This window comes from Antennarius striatus, chromosome 20 (genome assembly GCF_040054535.1).
Source record: "Antennarius striatus isolate MH-2024 chromosome 20, ASM4005453v1, whole genome shotgun sequence".
Classification (NCBI taxonomy): Eukaryota; Metazoa; Chordata; class Actinopteri; order Lophiiformes; family Antennariidae; genus Antennarius; species Antennarius striatus.
The window spans coordinates 3,023,996-3,037,655 of NC_090795.1; the positions used below are offsets into that span (position 1 = coordinate 3,023,996).

The 13,660-nt window shown below is 45.5% G+C and overlaps 1 protein-coding gene across 7 annotated transcripts in view; it reads left to right on the forward strand.

Annotated features, from left to right (window-relative positions):
* The window catches only part of myo3a (myosin IIIA), a 29,640-nt gene extending 16,265 nt beyond the window's left edge, over positions 1-13,375 (forward strand). For 5 of the 7 annotated variants that reach the window (XM_068303989.1, XM_068303992.1, XM_068303991.1 and 2 more), the window contains 23 exons: positions 48-250; positions 1,050-1,148; positions 1,273-1,387; positions 1,738-1,864; positions 1,947-2,157; positions 2,245-2,392; positions 3,337-3,490; positions 3,577-3,665; positions 3,753-3,882; positions 4,065-4,147; positions 4,358-4,399; positions 4,691-4,771; positions 4,855-5,060; positions 5,169-5,280; positions 5,884-6,046; positions 6,144-6,230; positions 6,296-6,419; positions 6,498-7,806; positions 7,897-8,041; positions 10,022-10,113; positions 10,638-10,678; positions 11,641-11,859; positions 12,238-13,375. In XM_068303989.1, coding sequence (XP_068160090.1) covers positions 48-250; positions 1,050-1,148; positions 1,273-1,387; positions 1,738-1,864; positions 1,947-2,157; positions 2,245-2,392; positions 3,337-3,490; positions 3,577-3,665; positions 3,753-3,882; positions 4,065-4,147; positions 4,358-4,399; positions 4,691-4,771; positions 4,855-5,060; positions 5,169-5,280; positions 5,884-6,046; positions 6,144-6,230; positions 6,296-6,419; positions 6,498-7,806; positions 7,897-8,041; positions 10,022-10,113; positions 10,638-10,678; positions 11,641-11,859; positions 12,238-12,352 — 4,095 coding nt within the window. In that variant the 3' untranslated portion in view covers positions 12,353-13,375. Of the gene's footprint in view, positions 1-47; positions 251-1,049; positions 1,149-1,272; positions 1,388-1,737; positions 1,865-1,946; positions 2,158-2,244; positions 2,393-3,336; positions 3,491-3,576; positions 3,666-3,752; positions 3,883-4,064; positions 4,148-4,357; positions 4,400-4,690; positions 4,772-4,854; positions 5,061-5,168; positions 5,281-5,883; positions 6,047-6,143; positions 6,231-6,295; positions 6,420-6,497; positions 8,042-10,021; positions 10,114-10,637; positions 10,679-11,640; positions 11,860-12,237 lie in introns of those variants that run through there. The other 2 variants (XM_068303993.1, XM_068303995.1) reach the window with 2 other exon arrangements.
* Positions 13,376-13,660: the final 285 nt, after the last annotated feature.

Below are 13,660 nucleotides of genomic sequence, written 5' to 3' on the forward strand. Positions count from 1 at the left end.
TGAGTTTGAACATCCCATAAAGTTAGCTGGAATCATGTTTTATCCAGGCCAACAACCGGACGCTCCAGGAGAAGATCCTGCTGGTGAACAGTCTGGTGGAAGCTTTCGGGAACGCCTGCACCGTCATCAACGACAACTCCAGCCGCTTCGGCAAATACCTGGAGATGAAGTTCACCGGTGGAGGAACGGTGGTCGGAGCCCAGATATCTGAGTACCTGCTGGAGAAATCCAGAGTCATCCACCAAGCAGCGTAAATACCCGTCTAAAATCCCTGCCGGATATTTCTGTATGACCTTCATATACTAACGCCGATCGTGTGAATGTTGTATCAACATTTGCAGAGAAGGTCAGTTCCCAGATTGCCGGTTGGGGATCAGTCATTAATAGCCTCTGTCCCATCCCTTCACCTCTATTTTTTTTTTTTTTTCATTTTGAAACTGGTGGCATTTAAATTCAACCTGCACTTCAGTCAATCTATTTTTCCTTATCAGGCGTCTGGGGGCGGGGGGGATGGGTCAAGTGGAAGGGCTAGCTTATTTCCTGTTTGATCGAAGATTGCCGTCCTTTGGAGAATCCTCGGCGCAGCTTCAGAGGCAGATTCAGGAACAGAAGAACAGGTCAGAGGGTTGGACTGGGCCGTCAGAACTGAGTGTAACTACACCTGCCCCCCGGGTTGATGTTTGACCACGAATCTGGCGGTTCAAGTTGATTCCCTGGAAAACCAGCTTGTCGTTTTTTTCCGAACCTCCATCTCCTGCTGGGAAACGTCTCTTATGATCTGTCTGTTGTGACTTTCAGACAGTCTTAGTTTTATCCTATGAAATCCATCAATCAAATGAAGGCAGTAATAATCATAATCCAGTTAGACTGGTCCTGGGGTGGGACAGACAATGATTCCTATTTGGTGGGCTGATTGGGATAATTATTCATCGTTCTCAGGGGGGGAAAAAAAAAAAGCGACGTAATTGTAATTTCTTTTGTTTCGTGCATATTCATTATCTTAAATTGGCTTTTTGTGATCTCATTATCTGTTTTGCGTCTTTCCACAGAGGGGAGAAGAACTTCCATATCTTCTACTACATTTACGCCGGTCTGGCTGACAGGAAGAAACTTGCCCACTACAAACTCTCTGACAGTAAAACACCTAAGTAGGTTTGACAGCCGTGTCTCTTAAACACTGTTATTTCCCGCTCACGCGGCAAAACGGCCAATTTCCCGATACCCCAATCCTCATCTTTGTCTCTATTTTTATTCCTTTTTTTTTTTTTGCAGGTATTTGTTTAATGAGAACATTAAATTAGGGCCTGACATAGTGAGTAACACCTTCTACAAGGAGCAGTTTGATGTAGTGGAGCAGTGCTTTAAAGTGATTGGATTCACCCTGGAGGTAAAAAAAACAAACTACTCCTTTAATTACCGGGAACGGAGAGAAAACCTTTGTTTCCACAGATTTAACAACATAGTCTTGATCCTAATGTTCATTAGGATGCTCTTGTACTCTTTAATCATTTACACATGAAAATCTGTGTATAGCAATGGAACAAGAGAGCCACTAGCATTTATATATATTATATATAATATTTGAAGATTAACGGGGCCCAAAGATTCTGAGAAAAAAAGATAAACTTGATCAAAACTGTCAAAATATGTTAAAAACAGGCAGAAATGAGTCAATAGAATAAAATAGAAAAATAGAATGACTGTTTTTTCCGGGGTTAATCGCCGTTCTGTCTGCAGGAACTGGGCAGTGTTTACAGCACGCTGGCCGCCATCCTCAACTCGGGCGATATTGAATTTTCTCCGGTGGCTTCGGAGCACCAGACAGACAAGAGCATCATCTCCAACACTTCCACCCTGGAGAACGGTGTGAAGAACGAGAGAGAGCCATGATGGGTCGGTGACCTTTAACCCTACTTGACCCCGTTTCCTATCCAATGTCCCCGCAGTGGCGTCGCTGCTGTGCATCCGATCAGACGAGCTCCAGGAAGCCCTGACGTCCCACTGCGTCGTCGCCCGGGGGGAGACCATCGTCAGACCCAATACGGTGGAGAAGGCGGCGGAGGTGAGAGACGCCATGAGCAAGGCTCTCTATGGACGCCTCTTCAACTGGATTGTCAACCGCATCAACGTGCTGCTGCGGCCCGATAGCAAACCGGGGTGAGAGGATGAGGTCATCGTGAAAAGGTTCTATTCGGACGATGCTATTGGACGACATTCACCAACGGTCATTCCTTTCTCCTCCAGAGAGGAAGACGAAGGCTTGAACATCGGCATCTTGGACATCTTCGGCTTCGAGAACTTCAAGAAGAACTCTTTCGAGCAGCTCTGTATCAACATCGCCAACGAGCACATCCAGTTCTACTTCAACCAGCACATATTTGCATGGGAACAGGTAAAAGTCATGAAAATAAAGAGTATTTCCTGGAAGCACTGTGCATGCATTTTATTTAGTTTGCTACCACGTCTCCATTTAAACGGCGATAACAAGCCATCATTTGTCACTTTGCACTTAAAGAGAAGGAGAAATGGTAAAATATTCCTGTCTTTATTTACGGGACAATGAGGATTACCCTCCTCCTTCTATGTGAGTGCATTTTGCCTTAGGGGGGCCAGAGAATGGCTGCTAATGTTAAATGATTTGGTCTCACCCATGAAGAAAAGCTATAAATCATCCCAAATGAGGGTCAATTAAGAGTTGAAGATGGTGAGCATTTGACTTAATCTCACTCTGGGGCATTGTTGGCACCGAGCCCGGATATACATTTGTTCTATAGTGGCGTCGTGTGTGCAGAGCATCAGGGAATAGCCGTGGGTCATAATACAAAGAGGTGTCGCCCTTGGAATCAGCTGATCTGTTACCATATGTGGTCACAGACCGTCTCAGAATCCATGCATCTCTGCAGATTTACCTCATTTGCACGACACCGTCCACGTCAGAAGGGAATAAGAACGTTTGTGTCGCTGCTGGTATCCCATCGTGTCGATGAGTCACACTAACGGCTCTGAGAGTCCGATGACGCATGCGACCTGCCCTTCAGACCGGGTTTAACCAAAGAAGGAATGGCAGCGTTTCACCGAGAACAACGAAACAAGAGGAAGCAAACTGTTGGCCGATGGACAGTGTATCCCTCGATGTCTCGCTCCGACTGTCGTTCATGCATGACATTAAAAAGACACGGCCGAGAGAACAGAAAATGACTCCTTAGGATGGAACACGGATGAAAAGCTCTATTATATATTCCAATAAACTAAACAATGTCTCATTTCTTGTCGACGCCGATTCACCCACAGAATATCAGATATGATATATGACTACATTTGTCGCCTTCTGTGCAGGATGAGTACCTGAATGAGGAGGTCGACGCTCGGATGATTGAGTATGAGGACAACCGGCCTCTCCTGGACCTGTTTGTGCAGAAACCGATGGGGATTCTCTCGCTTCTGGATGAGGAGAGTCGATTCCCACAAGCGACTGACCAGACTCTCGTAGGTCAGTCTCCATCCTATTGTCTGTGATCTGTGTATCTCACCTATATGCTGTAAATTGCATATTAACTGCACCATCTGACATTTTAGAGAAATTTGAAGACAACCTCAAGACTAAAAACTTCTGGAGGCCAAAGAGGGTCGACCTTGGATTTGGCATTCACCACTACGCTGGAAAGGTAAGCCATATTTCCTGGCGTTGACGAGACTTCTAGGGATGTTTGTTGGCCTTCGTACAAGCGTAACCCTCTCTCCTAAACTTCCAGGTGATTTACAATGCTGCGGGTTTCTTGGCCAAGAACAGGGACACTCTACCCGCCGACATCATCCTGCTGCTGAGGTCCTCCGAGGACGAGCTGACTCGCAAGCTGGTCACGAACCCGCTGACCAAAACAGGTGAAAGGAAATCAAATAAGAAAGCCAAGAGTCACTCCTCTTCAACGGTCATAAAAGAGTTCAACAGGGCTTCGCAGAATTTTTCACAATAAAGATATATGTCTAGTCTTTCCTTTGTGAATCTCTACACGTGAGACAAACCGGTTTGTAAGACTATCAACCTGTCTTTGTTTACCCCACAGGCAACCTCGCCCAAACCAAGGGTAAAGTCATAAACACCATGTGCAGCCCACGGACCCCGACACGCACCGTCACCTTCGCCAAGGTAGTTACCCCGCCGTCTGTATTATCGCCACATGATTTTCTGCATCTATGGACAGTTGTTAGATCTATTTTATTCTCTTCTGACACTAGAAATCAAAAGCAATCTTGAATTCCATTTCACCTTCTCTAGTCTGACTCTCACCTGCTTTGTTTCCTAATTGTACGTCTGACTTCTTTTTTTTGTCCTTTCTCTGCCTTTGCACCATAAAAGCTGGGAGTCCTGACCTTATATAGTAACTTTTATTTCAGTGAGGTAATCCTAACATTTTAATACACTTCAGTCGTAGACGCCATCGGCCTCTCTAGATCTCCTGGATTGGAGTGTATAGATCCAAATGTAGCGGTGCTGTTCTGTAGATGCTCCATAGCACATTCCAGTGTGTTTGTTCATGTCTTTGTAATCATGCATGTGTGGAAATCTAAATGTGTGGCAGGTGTGCCATTTGGACTGTGATGTTTGTTGCACTAAAATGTTCCCTGGTATGTAAAGTCCTCAACATACAGCATGGATTATTTGGAGTAATATGTGTGTGTGTGTGTTCAGCCTGGGGAGCCTGGAGACACGCCTTACCACCCAAGAGAAACCACCAACATGAGAACGCAGACGGTGGCCTCCTACTTCAGGGTAAGACTCCATATTTTCCCGACCCCAGAACGAACCCTTCGACGGGCTTCCTCAAGGATTCCTGCTTCATGCTGTCTCGGTAGTACTCCCTTATGGATCTACTGTCCAAGATGTTGGCGGGTCAGCCTCACTTCGTTCGCTGCATCAAACCCAACAACGATCGCCAAGCCAACAAATTCGACAGGGAGAAGGTCCTGCTTCAGCTGCGATACACCGGCGTCCTGGAGACGGCCAAGATCCGACGGCAGGGTTACTCTCACCGAATCCTGTTTGCTAACTTCATCAAAAGGTCAGCAGAATCCTGCGCCGCACCAAGACGAAGTAGACCGTCTGTTCGTTGCTTGTCTAACGGATGGATGTGTGTGTTTTCTACTGGGGATTCTGCTGACTGCTGCAGGTACTCCATCCTGGCTTTTCATGCTCACGAGGAGCTGGCCGGGACTCAGGAAACCTGCGCAACAATACTGGAGAAGGTGAAGCTGGAGAACTGGGCGATGGGCAAGACTAAGGTTGGTATATGTTCAGATGATGCAATTATGTTTATTTATAGGGGTAAGACCATCGAAGGGCCAATCAGACTAAGGTAGAATCAGATTTCCCAACGTTTGGTGCAGGAAAGTTTTTAAAGGCCAAACAGAAGGAAAAGCTTTCGCTCGCTGTTTGCAAAGTCTTCCCAATAGCACTGAAATGAAGAAAATAAGGCCCACGTGATCTCAGTTTGATTAGATTAGACAATCCCATGATTATGCCCACATAATCGCATCTGCACCATTCATTAACGCTCCACGACTCGGTTACTTTTAGAACATTTAAGAGTGTCGTTGTCCAAACGGAGAAGCGTTAACTCCATCACGAGACACCGAAACCAAGTCGGACGAGCGTGAGAAAGGATATAATGTGCTGCGCCGGCAGGTCGCTGTAATGCGAACATGTGCCGCCTTTAATGGAATGAATGAGACTCCACTTCCTGCTCACGCAATGTCTTAGAAAGACATTCTAAGATGAAAGCTTACAGCGTAAGCTGTGCTTGCACAGATTTCTTGTGGTTCAAACATGAGATGCTGAAACTTAAATGACTTTCAGATTAAATATACTTGTCCACCTCCTGTCAGGTGTTCCTCAAGTATTACCACGTTGAGCATCTGAACCTGATGCTGCAGCAGGCCACGCAGAGAGTGGTTCTGCTCCAGGCCTACGTCCGAGGCTGGCTGGGAGCCAAACGATACCAACGGATGATAAAAGAGCGAGAGCAGAGCGCTCTGGTCCTGCAGTCGGGTTCGTAAACCGTATGTGTTCTTATCTCCTTCAAACCCAACGAGGCACGAAGCGGTAATACTGATCTCTTCCTTCTTTTTTGATTCACACTCCTCAGCTTACAGAGGTCAGAAAGTTCGGAAGAAAGTGGCTGAGGACAAAAATAAAGCAAAGTTTGAGGCCTTCATCATCCAGTTTCAGGCTGGTAAGAATGACCTGAGGAAAAATCTGTTTTCATGACAATTTAGCGTTAATTTCCATCTTCTTCAGTTTGTAGGGGCCACCTTGCAAGAAAAAAATACAAGGAGTTGGTAGATGAGAAAAATAAAGCCGCAACTAAGATCCAGGCCAGATACAGAGGACACAAGGAAAGGAAAAGCTTCAAAAGAAAAAAGTATGAGAGAATATTCATGATATTTAACCTTAAAAATAAAGATAAATAAAAGAAATTTCACCAACTTTCTGTTTGTAGGGAAGCCAAATTGAAAGAGAAGGAAGACAAAGAAAAAGCGAGCGAAACAGAAAATGTCTCCGCCGAAGAAACACCCTCTGAGCTCGTGGATGAAGTGAAGAACGAGGAAGAGGAGACGAAGGCGGCGGTGGTTCTCCAGAGCAACTACAGGGGCTTCAAGGAGAGGAAGAAGTTTAAGGAGAGGAAGAAGAAGACGATGGCAGGAGCTGAGATTGAGGAATCGTTAAACATGATGGAGGAACAACATGAGTCTGCCAGCAATGACGAAGAGGGGAAAATACCAGCCGATGCCCAAGATGAAGAAGAGGAAAGCACCTATGAAGCAGAAGATAATGACGACAGTGATCACACACAGGTTCCAGATGATGACGAACACACAGAAGTGGAAGAAGAATTAGGATTTGGAGATATACTGGGAGAAGATGTAGGGAATGAACAGCAGGAGATCGACACGAAGGAGGAGGATCTCCAAGGGCAGGAGGTGGTGGAGGAGGTCCTGGACATGGTGGAAGAAACCAAGGCAGCCACCGTGATCCAGAGCAATTTTAGAGGTCACAAAGAGAGGAAGAGGTTACAGGAAGAAGGCAAGATCCCAGCTAAGAAAACTCAAATTAGTCCTACAAGTGAAGATGGAGCAGCGAGTAGCCCGACAGGTGAGGAGGAGGAGGTGCAGAACGCTCAAACACCAGAGGAAGAAACAGAAAAAGGATCTCTGGATGTCGTAGTCGACGTCTCTTCAGTTGACGTCACGTTGGAAGTACAGATAGGAGACGAGACCAAAGCAGCTGTGGTGATTCAGAGCAACTTCCGTGGCCACAAGGAGCGCAAAAAACTCCAAGAGGAAGGAAAGATCCCACAGAAGAGGAAGAAGGAACCAGATGACGCAACATTAGCACCTCCTGAAGGTGAACAAGTTCAGACAGAAGAATTAATGCCTGAATCCCAGCCGGACGCCGGCGCCGGAGAGCTGGATGAGGAAAAAGCTGCAACGGTTATTCAGAGTAATTTCCGAGGCCATCGGGATCGGAAGAAACTGAAAGCAGAGAGAGAGACACAGCAGAGGGCAAAGGGCGACGATGAAGATGAGGAACCCAGGGAGGAGGAGGCAGTCGAGGAGATACTGGATGTTTCAGATGTGGTGATTGAACGTAAAGAAGAGACAGACGCTGAAAAAGAAAGACAGGAAGAAGAGCAGGCGGCCGTGAAGATCCAGAGTAACTTCAGAGGCTACAAGGACAGGAAGAACCTGAAGGCCAACCAGCAGACGGCGCAGACGGAAGCCGCTGAGTTGGAGGTCTTCTCCAAAGAGGTCACGCCCCCGCCCGACAACCACGATTAGAACCGACTCGACCGGTTTCATCCCAGTCATGAGTTGTTTCTGGTTAAATGTCGTCCACAGATCACAAAGAGTTCTGAGCAGTTTGTGGCTCTGCAGCACAAGTTGAACGAGATCATCAAGGCTCATCAATCAAACCCAGAGAACAACGGCATGTTTGTGAGGGGGAAAGCAATCAATGGCTACGCTCCCCTGAATCACAAATCAAGTAAGATCATTCAGATTCACCCCGAGTGGCGGATTAGAAAGTAATAAATATAATAAAAATGACCTGAGATTAATGCGTCTTAACAGTTCTGTTTCTAAACTCCCCAAACATTGAGATGGTTAAGAAGAAACTCCACCTAATCCCCCCAAAAAACGTGTCATTTCCTGCCATAAGATTATGCTCACAAAAGAAGCGATGTCATCGACGTACGTACGTCGTTATCTTTTTCGTTCTCGTGAGGTTTGATTAGATCAGAAAACATGAGAAAATCTAGCGCCAAAAAAAAAAGAAACATTGTGTCATCAAATATTACCTTTGATTTGGTGATAAGTGTAATTGCTTTTGCTTGCACCTGGCAGCTATAACGCAGCTGTCGCCTTGAGTTGAAGCGTCTCGACGAAATATTCTAATACTCCTGAGATGCGTTCACTGTTTGAGGTTCATTCCAACATGAGTGCCGCTTATAATAATTATTGAATTTAATAAATATGTGGAATGTGAGTTGAAGTCATACCTGATTATAATAAAATCTCACATAAAAAGCCGTCTGTAGATACACATGATTGCTAGCTGCTGTCACACACTGTAGCCCACATACAGTAGCCACCATGAGCGCCGTGCTGCTTTAATCGAGGCATGTTTGCCCTTTACAGGGTTTCTTTAGCGCAGCACGTCGCCTGAGGTGAAGCAGAATGAATTATCTGTGTTATTTCCAAAGGCATCTGCAAAAAAACCAAAAAAAAACCTCCATGTAAAATAACTCGTTTCACCCCCCCAGTGGGTCATTTCTACGTCAAATCCGTCCTAATAAATTCCTTCAACGTAATAAACATCAAAATCATTTGTGACACACCGGATGGAAATCAGTCAGACCCGTTTCTTGACTGGGAATGAAAGGTCGTCAAATGTTAATCACGTTTTCCTGAGCGAGCCTTTTCCAACAATTATGAATTTATAAAATGTTGCTCTAAATTGGCTCTCGCTCGTTTTGTGCAATACAGAATGACCTTTGGATGGAGTTGTTCAATAACGTCGCAAACTTTTCACCTCTTCTACCTCAGAGCTTCTGCGCATGATGGATGAGAAGTGATTAATAATGAGCACCAAGTAAAAGGTCGTTATAATATGCTAATAAATGCAATATGGGGGACTATTGCAATGGTTTATCAAGCGTGACGAATGTAATAGATTACAACACTTCTACTAGAGTATGGAGGATGTGTTGCACGTTCAATATAATGCAGGGGATCGAACGCGGGTTGCAGCAAAGTTAGCCGACACTTTGTGTGAAAGGCCGTTACTGGAAAATTCCAGCTAGCTGTAGGCCTTCGGGTTAAACTGCAGCATGTAGGGAGAGCAAGTCAATAAGCACAACAAAGTCAAAGGTCGCGGTGTCAGATCACACTCCGATAAATCCGAGCAATCATGTATGAAGTGATCCCAGCAGCCGTGTTAGTGCGTCATAGTGCAAGAACGTTTGTCATGCATGATAATAAAAGTAGAAATTAAGCATTGTTTCAGTCTTTTTAGCACTTTTTAGCAGTTTTGTTCTGTCTCACATCTAGACAAACACCTGTGTTGCTTTTTTTCCCCCCATGATGCTTGAAGTGTTCAGCAAATCTTTTTTTCTACCTTCATTTTTCTACCATTCTATTTTGCAAATAAATGTCAGGAAATGGCACCAAGAACTTTAAAACAACCTTCAAAGGCGACCACGTCATCTACCTTGTGTTTGAAAATCTATTTTACCTATTTTTCCAACACATTGAAGATTATTTTTTGCTTATTATCCCCCAAAATATTGTCTTCAGTGCTCCATAATACAACAAAGATGTTGCTCGGTCGTAAACACAGATAAAAACATCTACAGGAAGCCGCTGAGCTTCCATTGATGGTCACACTTCCTGTCGGAAAAAGATGCAATTTTTCTCCATTATTACCCCAAAAAGACTTTATTTTCTGTCTTTTGTTGATTTTCAGGTGACGCCAGAGTCCCCAGGACCCCCCGCCGCTCGCACCAGCCCAAGACCCTCAACACGCCAGAGGACTCCACCTATTACAACCTGATTCATGTGAGTCACGAACGGAGATGGGGAACGATTTCAGATACGACAACAGAGCTTCATTGTCTGGAGCCATGTGACACTGGAACTACCTCCCCAGCCGCACAGAGGAATATTGATCGCAAATTCTTCTCTGTCTGTAGTTGTCTTTAAAATATATGTTCCCGGGGCAATCAGCGCTTTAGAAAGATTAGACCGGGAAAGTTTCTCAGTGGAAGTCTTTGTGATGTTTTATAATTTCAACAAACTTGGATTTATTGTGGGGTTTTTTAGTTATAATCCAAAGAATTTCACTAAAAACCACAGTTATTAACCTTAAGGGGTGCTAAAAAGATGCCGCTTCACCCTCTGGGGACCATGAATGTATAGCGTTCAGCTTGATTCCGATCCATCCAGTGGCTGTTGAGATATTTCAGTCAGGATTTAAGGCCTGAGGTTGGGAACCGCTGATCTGAAACCACTTTCTTTTTGCTGGAGATTAGGAGCGATGGATTGACGGGTAATAATCTATCCTCTGTTTCTCTTTCCCTCAGAGGTCCGTCCAGGATGATAAACGCAAGCCAAGGAAAGCAAAGTAAGTGTCCGCTACCTTTTTCTAGCTCATTTAACAACCCATCACTTCAGTTTTAAGAGGTCGGCGCGCCGCCTGCTTTCTAGCACGCCGAGCGCCGACATCAGGGCGTATAGTCAGGGTCCGACTCCAGCGGTCTGCAGCATCCTCGTGCATCACCATGGTTACACATGTACGCATGTTTGTACACTTAACCTGCAGATCTCATTGGATTGGATGTGTGTGTTCATGTGACGGTAAGGCCCGCCCAGACCAACAGATAAGATGGGAAGGTGGGGGCAGAGGGGGGGGGTCCTACTTTATCATAGCAGTCACACGCAACTCAAGACAGCAAGAAGCATCATGGGTAATAATTTGTTAGCAGATAAATAAAGGCAGAGATGGGCAGGAGTGCTTTACATGCATCATTAGAGACGAGAAGGTCAACAGGACAGATAGCATCGCTGCTAAAAGCTGACGGCGGGGGGAGAGCGGGAGTGGGAGGAGCCTAGGCGTCAGGAGGAGTGGGGGCTGAGGAGTAAATAATGGTGATGGTGGCAAATGAGGTCAAGATGTACAGAAGGACAGGGGGGGAACCCTGGTTCTGGTACCGGGGAAGACCGGGTCCCCTGGTGGCTGAACCAGGAAACGCACGGCGATAGGAGAACTAAATCCTGTCATTTTTTAAAAGAAACACTCAAGTTTCATCAGCGATCAGTGCATCACGATGTCCCCGATGCTACAGCGCTGTAGTTCAGACAACCGATTTCCAATAACGCCGGTCGTCCGTCTGTTAATAATGTGTGATATGTATTGATCTCCTCACGGAAATGGACTTTTTCTGGCTGGTGTTCAGTGGAGGTCAGATCGTTGGTTCGGTTTCATAATCGTCCTGTTTTCCCTCCATCCTTACTTCTAATCGCTGCCGGAAAAGTTTGGACAACTTTTAGATTTCCAACTTTCCAAACTCCCGTCTTCTTCTCCAGTCCAGGGAAGCTGCTTGACGTTGACGACCAGTACTACCGGGGGCTGTGCACCAGCAGGTCTTCCCCTTCCATCTCCACCGACAACAACACGTCACTCAGGAACACACCTGAGAGGAGGAAGTCCACCGACGGGAAGCCGGCGGAGCAGAAACCAACTGCCTCCAGTCAGCCCAGCAGGAGCCGGGCCTTCACCGAACCAGAGCCTCTAAAACCCAACAGGTCTGACCCCCATTTGTAGATCATCACTGGTTTGCGTTGTTATTTCGATTGTCTGCAGGAGTTGGTACAAATTTCTATGAAGTGTAGGGAGGAGAGGGAAGAACGGCCTACGAAGACTTGTGGGCGAAATGTTTCACCTATATTTTACATTCTACCCACACGGGACAGATGTCGACAAAGTCATGCTCAGACTTTATCTTCCTCTCCTCCTGCTTCGCCATCACCTCCGACAGCAGATGATTAACGATCACCGGGGATGAGAAACAATATGAAATCTTCCTGCTCCACACAAATCCTTTTATCTCCCCCTTTTCCTGCTGTTTATTTGCTTTTTACGTCCTTGTGCTGAATCCTTTGTCTCCCTGGTGTTGCGTTCAGGCGCTCCGTTCCCAGGATGGCCTCCACGGAGAGCCGGACGGAGGAAAACCCGTTCGACTACAGGCATCTCCTGAGGAAGACGTCCCAGAGGAAGAAGCTCATCAGGCAGTACTGAGAACAGAACCGAAGCGTGGATCTACACGACGATATCACGATCTGTGACGCCGGACTCGTCAGAAACATTTGAATCTGTTCGGTGATGCGGAAATATAAACCTGACTGGATCACGTCTAATTCATCTAAATGCATAAACCTTGATTTATGTCCAGTTTCCCTTCAGGACTGTTAAACACCTAAGATCATGTAAATATTAAATCTCTGCTCTCACAGAGTGATAATGTCAATTTTGGTCCATTTTGATCGCCGTGTGTTTGTAATCTTCAAACCAGCACCTCTTCCTGCCATCATCTTCCTCACTTTTCCTTCGGGAGTCAACCTCTGACATTTATGTGACATTTTAAATGAGAGGAGTCCCCGAGGGGAGCGTTCATGACTCCCAACGCTGCCCACCGCCACTAAAAACACTACATGTGCTCCAATAAACGCCCAGGCGAGGCCAGGAAGGGACAACTGGCCGGAAACTGCCTTTGGGGCGTCCTTTGGGGCGGAGGTGCATGGATTAGGGGGTGCAGCCGGAGCCAGTATTCCTCATAACGTTTTACTTTGAAATGACAATTCAGTAATTGTTGTTAAATCTCAGCTGACTTCTGCTTTTAGTTCTGACTGCTGACAAAAAAAAAAACTTGTTAGCATTAAGGTGGAAGTCTTCGTAATGGACTTTCCACTCCCCAGTGGATCCTCTTATTATTGGATATTATTGGTTTGGAACTCTATAGCCTGAACCAACAGAGCAAAACGAATTAGAACACACACCAACCTGAATGCACCGGAGAGAATCACACCTATACCTCACTGTGGTTCAGCACCGCCTGCATCATATTGGAGTTCCTGCAATTTCTGACACTTCTGAGTCTTATTTTGTTTACTTTTGGGGCTTTTTTTTCTTCATTTGTGTTTTTTTCAAGTTCTAAAATTTCATTTATGGTGGGGTTAGACTTACCATCAATAAATAAGAATAATTGAGAATACAGTGATCCTGTGTTAAAAGTAATTTATCCTCCATCATTTGAAATAAAACCTGACCACATGCCTTACAAAAGTTCATTGATTACAAAAGATCTATAACTAATAATTCTCTGGCGGTGAGGTGAGAATCGAAAACCTGCTGAAAATTCTCGCGTACAAAACAGTTTTATCATCTCTTTGCCAAAGGCTTTAATTTATTTTAATCAGTCATTTTGGCACAAACGCTTTTTGACGACTACGTTCATAAATCATAACAGATGCGACTCCCGGTAGTTTCGATGCCCGGGAGGTCCGTTTGTTCTCATTCCTAGAAAACCGATGACGGCAAACAGGGCGT